General features: G+C 39.2%; 1 protein-coding gene across 1 annotated transcript; it reads left to right on the top strand.

Annotated features, from left to right (window-relative positions):
- The first annotated feature begins 884 nt into the window (after positions 1 to 884).
- LOC129282089 (uncharacterized) lies at positions 885 to 5,530 on the top strand. Its single transcript, XM_054918024.2, has 4 exons — positions 885 to 1,230; positions 1,872 to 2,733; positions 3,100 to 3,238; positions 3,726 to 5,530. The coding sequence occupies exons 1-4, from the start codon at positions 1,029 to 1,031 to the stop codon at positions 4,182 to 4,184; spliced, it is 1,662 nt and encodes a 553-aa protein (XP_054773999.2). The 5' UTR covers positions 885 to 1,028; the 3' UTR covers positions 4,185 to 5,530.
- Positions 5,531 to 6,000: the final 470 nt, after the last annotated feature.

Genomic DNA, 6,000 nt, shown 5'->3' on the forward strand with positions numbered 1-6,000 from the left:
TGCAATTATGGTAAGATATACGTGGAGTATATACCAGCATAATTCTCAAAACAAACGAGAACATGATACATCTGAATCAACGTTTAATGGTTGGGAATGGTGAGCAATGCATGCATGGTTATTTTTATGTGTCTCAGTCGTATTTTTATATGGTGGTGGTGGGGGGGGGGGGGGAGATGGTACAAAACCAAAGGTATTTTTTCGACCTTCAGTAATAGGCCCTATATTATGATATTAAATGAATCTTGTAATATTGCATTTTGAACATTTTAGAAAGTGATGGAAAATGGTCAACGAATGATATCAGGCGCATTCATCACTCGGGAGCAATACCAAAGTATTATGATAGAGAGAGAGAGAGGGGGGGGGGGATAAGCGACTTTAACAGCACATGCGACGTAAATTTCCCCCTCTTAATTGAAATACATGGGTAACATGGGGTTACACAAAGCAGACTCTTCTCCTTACAATACTCTACGTGCTCTTTTTTTTTTTTTTCCCCTTTTATTCTTCACTTTTTACTACTTAAAATCATTGGGTGCGGTCGGCTCCTAATCCTCCCCCTACCGTAGCGTCACCCCACTTCATATCGAGTTTTATCCTCGTATGTTGCATTTGTGAACCTAATTGTTTTCAAACCCTCCCAATCTTCTTCCTCTTCTGGAAACAGTACAGGACACCGTCTGGTGTATTGTCGTACCCTCGATTCAAACGAAAATTTTCAATGGAAAGTTAACGCGAAAATCTATTTAAGAATATGAATATATAAGGGACGCTGATTCCCTTCCCCCCTCCCTACCCTTAAAACGTTTAAGTGCTACGCAGCTGCGTTTAAATTACCTCGACTGTTTTCCAGCCGTATCAATTACGGGTATGGTATAATTATAGTGGTGTCTACGTCTGTAGTGTATTCAAACCAAGGACCAGCTGAAAATGAGAAGGTTGTAGTAAATATACACAAGATCTGTAAACGAAAACAAAAAAATGAAATAGAAATATTTCTACTAATCGCATTTAAATAGATCGTCATGGATTCGGATACTTCAACGAACTTACAACGTCTGCCCGACATGGTAGCGCTACTACTAGATGATGTCGTGAAGTATTCAGTGTCGGCTTCAGGATTCGCGGTGTTGGTTGTCGTTTTCTTCGTGTATTGTGTCTGTTGTCATCGTCGAGATGGTAGCGAACGCGATGTCAACCGGGTGCCCTATGATTGCTTGTTTATCGGTAAGTCACTCATGATCATGATTTACCTCCAAAATGATATAGGAATGTGTTGCATTATTTGTAGTCCGTTATTTATTGGTTATTTGTAAATCACATTTTCGTACGCCACATGCACAGTGTGAGACTAGATAAATCTTGTATTTATCAACCGGTATATTTAAAAGTAGTGAATACTAATCCATTTTCGATGAACCTTCACTTAAAGGTGACTTTAATGAAGCTACAGTCATACCAACGGAAATGACCCCAAACCGCCAAATTTGATGTAATTGAACAGTGTTGAAAACAACTTCATGTCTTAAATCTGAAATCTGTTTCACCTGTATGATTGTTGCTATTCATCCTTGATCTTTTAACTTCTGTAACATGGCAATCAACAGAGCCGTTAACAGAGTTCACCAAACCCGGTTTGGATGGGTTATACCAACATTGCGTACTTTCTTTTGAATTGGGGTTTTCGTATTAAAGAAAGTATTATGTGCAATTGAAATTCGGTTGGCAGAACTCTCTTTAATAATGGCTCTGGCAATCAAGTCTTAAAAGCGCCATCGATAAAAATATATTATGTTCCGCGGTACTCTGCGATTACTACCGAGGCCTGTAACGTCATGCTTGTTTCTACTTCCCTCTCATTTATTTAGATACCACAATTCGCCACGCGATGTCATTGATCACGTGGTACTGCCGTGTACGGTTGAGACGTCACAACATGGACACCGAAAATAGGAAGCTTCTTAATGAGATACACGCTTTGTGTCAGACTAAAGCAGCACAGCGCCCCCAAGATCAGCACCCGACCCTGATCAGTGCATCCGTCAACACCAGTCTTGACCTATTCTTCCGGGTCCAGAAGTACCCACCGGGATCAGAGGTCATTGTGACCGCAATCAACACGTCCGACACCGTGCAGGTACTGCTGCATCATGGACTTCAGGTGATTCCTTTGGATGTTACAAGGGGTCAGCTCTCACCAGACCTTGAAGCCCTGAGGCTTCTCATCAATGAAAGCACGGTGGCTATACTAGTGACGCACCTATTTGGGCGGGTGTGTGACCTGTCGGCCGTCACCGAACTCGCCCATGAGCATGGGGTTCATGTTCTTGAAGACTGTTCCCAGGCCTGCATGGCGCCAGCCTATTCCACGAATCCAGAATCTGATCTCGTATTCTTCAACTTTGGGGTGATCTACCCGTGCACTGCGTTCGGTGGCGGCATCACAAGGATCAAGGATAAATATCTCCTTGAGAAAATGGACAAACTACAGGAAACATATAGCCAAGGATCTGAAGTAGAGTATATCCGAAAGGCTTTTAAATGCACCTTAACCGCAAAAGCTCTCCAGTATCCTCGCCTTTTATCTATGTTTTCTTCTTTGGCCAGACTTGTTCTTGTTGATCTCAAAAAGATCGTCAATGATTCCTTAACATCGCCCCCTACGGCTGGTCTGGTGCGTAATATGCGTCAGAGTCCTCCAACTTCGATGACATTTATGCTTTTTCAAAGGTGAAAAATAATATGTCTAGATCCACATCACTTTAATGTTTATTTAGATGTAAATCATTTTTAAAAATGAATGTTTATAATACATACACAATTCAGTCAAAATAATCTATGTATTTATTATTCATTTGTTTTTTAATTACGATCTAACCAATTTTACCTTATTTTTGATGGCAGCGAATAGCCACTGCCCGCGATCAAACTATAACTTTTCATTTTAGAAAGAGGGAAAAAGAACATCTTCATTCCTAAAAAGTTACTCAAAAATTCAATCCCTGTAAACTTGTTCATCAATACTAAATTAATTGATGATAGAGATAATTTATGCCTGTGATATCGATGTCCCTTTCTTGTTGTTTCCACGAACAGATTAAAGCATTTCGACTCGAATGGCGTGGAGAGATCTCAAGATGTCGGGGACTATGTTTCAGATAGGCTTCCGCAGGTAGCAGGTCAGATAGGCAACGACGCCCTCATTAGAGGATACTGGCTTTTCCCAATCCTTGTTGTGAGTACTCTTATGATTTTTCATTTTTGGATTACACTAATAGAAAGATATTAAAATCTTTCTTTACTATTTTTTTTCAAAGTCTAGAAGCATGATTATGTATCTTTCTAAATTTTTCTTCCCCCTTTATCTCGTTTGTGAAAGACAGGGGATTGCAATTTTGAACTGTACGGAATAAGAAAAGCGATTTAGAATTCTTCGTTTCTTTCACTTATACTTCTTTATTGATTATGAATAGTAGTTCATTAAATACTGCAAGCGAATTTGGAATATATCACATGGAAATTAATTTTGAGAAAAATGTTAAAACATAATTTGAACAGATATCAGCATACACCGTGAAGCGAATTCGGCATTTGCTATATCGATATTTAATTAACCGAACACATTTGTACATTTATGTATAGAAGAGTGTTCATATTCACTCCTCATTGATATCAACCATTAACATTGGTTCTTTTCTCCCTTTTGACCGATGATTTCTTAGGATAATCCAGATGAAGTCTGTCAGCGTCTCAATCGACTTGGTATCGCAGCTGCAAGAGGCCTTGCCCAGATCGAGCTAATTGTCTCCCCAAGTACAACTCCAGATGCTCCACCAACGAATCTAGTAGGCATCGATGAGACCCGATGCCAACCTACCACGGCATCCTTCATCATGGACCACATCATCTACCTTCCCGTCCACCGAGGCGTACCGAGACACCACCTCGATCAAGTCTGCCTAGCTGTTGAGATCGTCCTCAATAAGCTTGCCATCCTCGCCCGCTACCACGCCAGCCTTGGTTCGAGACAGAAGGAAACGCATCATGGTCCATATGGACCGATCACACCAAGAAGGAACAAGGAATCGTGTCGGAGGCGGATGGTTTCGTCTAATCGAAACGCAACTTCAAAGATGCAGCAGGCCATCGCAGCTAACGCCAATAGAAACGATTTGACATAGCCATGATTCTCAAGTACCGTTCACACTTATACCTTCCGCCATGATCCGATTACGGGAATCAGTCTCTATATCAATAAATCCTAACATGATGTTCCTGGTTAAAGTTCTCGTGTGAGGTTCGACTTACTGTGAATCCTGGTGAGCTTTTCATCTACATTGCCGTTTGAGTTATCAGATCTTACACTTTTGCTAAAATTTAATTGGCTTTGAAGCATATAAATATAGGTGTTGACTGGTGCTATGCTAACTGTAGGATGCGTCGGATAAACGCCAATCATGAACGATCCCCGGAAAAATAATCACACAACTTCTCTGATGTCACTTTAACTTGGAACCATTAACATACTGCTTGGACCTTCTCAAAGAAGAAAGGCCTTTAATACTAATTTCTATTTTACTTTCGTTTACTTTCTCTTCAGATGTTACATGCGACTATTCAAAAACTCATACAACCATTTCGAAGCTATACATGAAACGCATTTTAGGGGTCGAGAAGTAGTATGCGGTTTATATTATGAGTTATGTTCAATCTTTGCCATCAAATCAGAGAATTTCTAGAGGGATATTGCTTTGAAAAGACAAATATAAAAATAACTAAAGAAGGCTAGTTGATGGCACCGCAGGGTTACCAGTCAGCTAGATTATGGACGTCAAACATATCATCAAAACCTTGATGATATGAATAGTTCCCTCTTCCATGTCTTCCTTTTTAAGAAGTTCATTTTGCATTATAAGGAAAGTATCGAACATCGCCTTAAAAGAGTTTACCTCGCCCTTACTGCGGCAGCCCGAACACGTACTGTGTTCGGGCTGCGTTGTGATTCACCCCGGCTAACCAGATCAAACCAGATGAGCATCGGGAATCAATCAAAAATACATAAAATTGCACAATTAAGGAATCAATACATACTTACAACTTAAGCCGCAATATGGGCGGCCCTCAAAACTTCGAAATAATTCCCCAAAACGAAGCAAAAACGTCGGAAAATTTTGCCGGTGTGCATTAAAAGTCGTTTGTACAGGAAGCAATGGAGGATCGATATAGCCTTTTGACGAGGCAACGAGATAAATTGATTTTTATCTTCGTGCTAGCAGAAAACAAAAACATTGTCTCTATATTTAAATTAGTTTCTTTATCATCTTTTTTTTTTCGAGAGAGATTATGCACGTGGTGTCGCACATTTTTTTTAATATGCATAATTGAAAACAATTGATACACCTTGTGAGTAAAAAGATAATTTGATAGCCTATTTTATGTGGTTTGTATTGACGCTTGAAATGATGAAGCCTATTCTTTGCAAATAATTTATTTCCTTGTATTATATTAAGAAGTACTAGTAATTTGATATCATTTCATGTTTGTATTTTAGTATTATTCTATTGTTGTAAATTGTTGTACAAAATAATTATTCAGCCTTTGGCTGCGAGGCATGTTTTTAACAAACCATTATTGAATTGATTTTAGCCATATATATGGCTGCTATTTTTTCAAGCATTCAGCTTACGGTAGCTGGTCTCTGCATTTGAATTCATTTGTTATTGTTTACATAAATTATGTCTATATCTTCTTATAACCATAGGCGGCGGAAGTGGGGGCGGGGGGAGTATCCCCCCTAAATTTTAGGTGGGGTTACGAACCCCCCTAAATTTTTTGTTGATAACCTTTTTTTTTTGGCTTCAATTTTTTTTGCTTGTCATTTTTTTTTGCTTTTCAAAAAAATGTGGTGCCCCCTAAAATTGTTGGCTTCCACCGCCAACTACATTGTCACCGTTGTAATTTGATCATTATGTATGTTTGATTTTAAATAATTGTTAT

Source organism: Lytechinus pictus, chromosome 18 (assembly GCF_037042905.1).
Source record: "Lytechinus pictus isolate F3 Inbred chromosome 18, Lp3.0, whole genome shotgun sequence".
NCBI classification, from domain to species: domain Eukaryota; kingdom Metazoa; phylum Echinodermata; class Echinoidea; order Temnopleuroida; family Toxopneustidae; genus Lytechinus; species Lytechinus pictus.

What these genes read in the sequence shown, in the direction of transcription:
- LOC129282089 (XM_054918024.2), top strand. Translation starts at nt 1,029, where the DNA reads ATGGATTCGGATACTTCAACGAACTTACAACGTCTGCCCGACATGGTA. An exon ending in ACATTTATGCTTTTTCAAAG is followed by an intron (nt 2,734 to 3,099) that starts GTGAAAAATAAT and finishes TTCCACGAACAG; the next exon opens with ATTAAAGCATTTCGACTCGA. An exon ending in GGCTTTTCCCAATCCTTGTT is followed by an intron (nt 3,239 to 3,725) that starts GTGAGTACTCTT and finishes ATGATTTCTTAG; the next exon opens with GATAATCCAGATGAAGTCTG.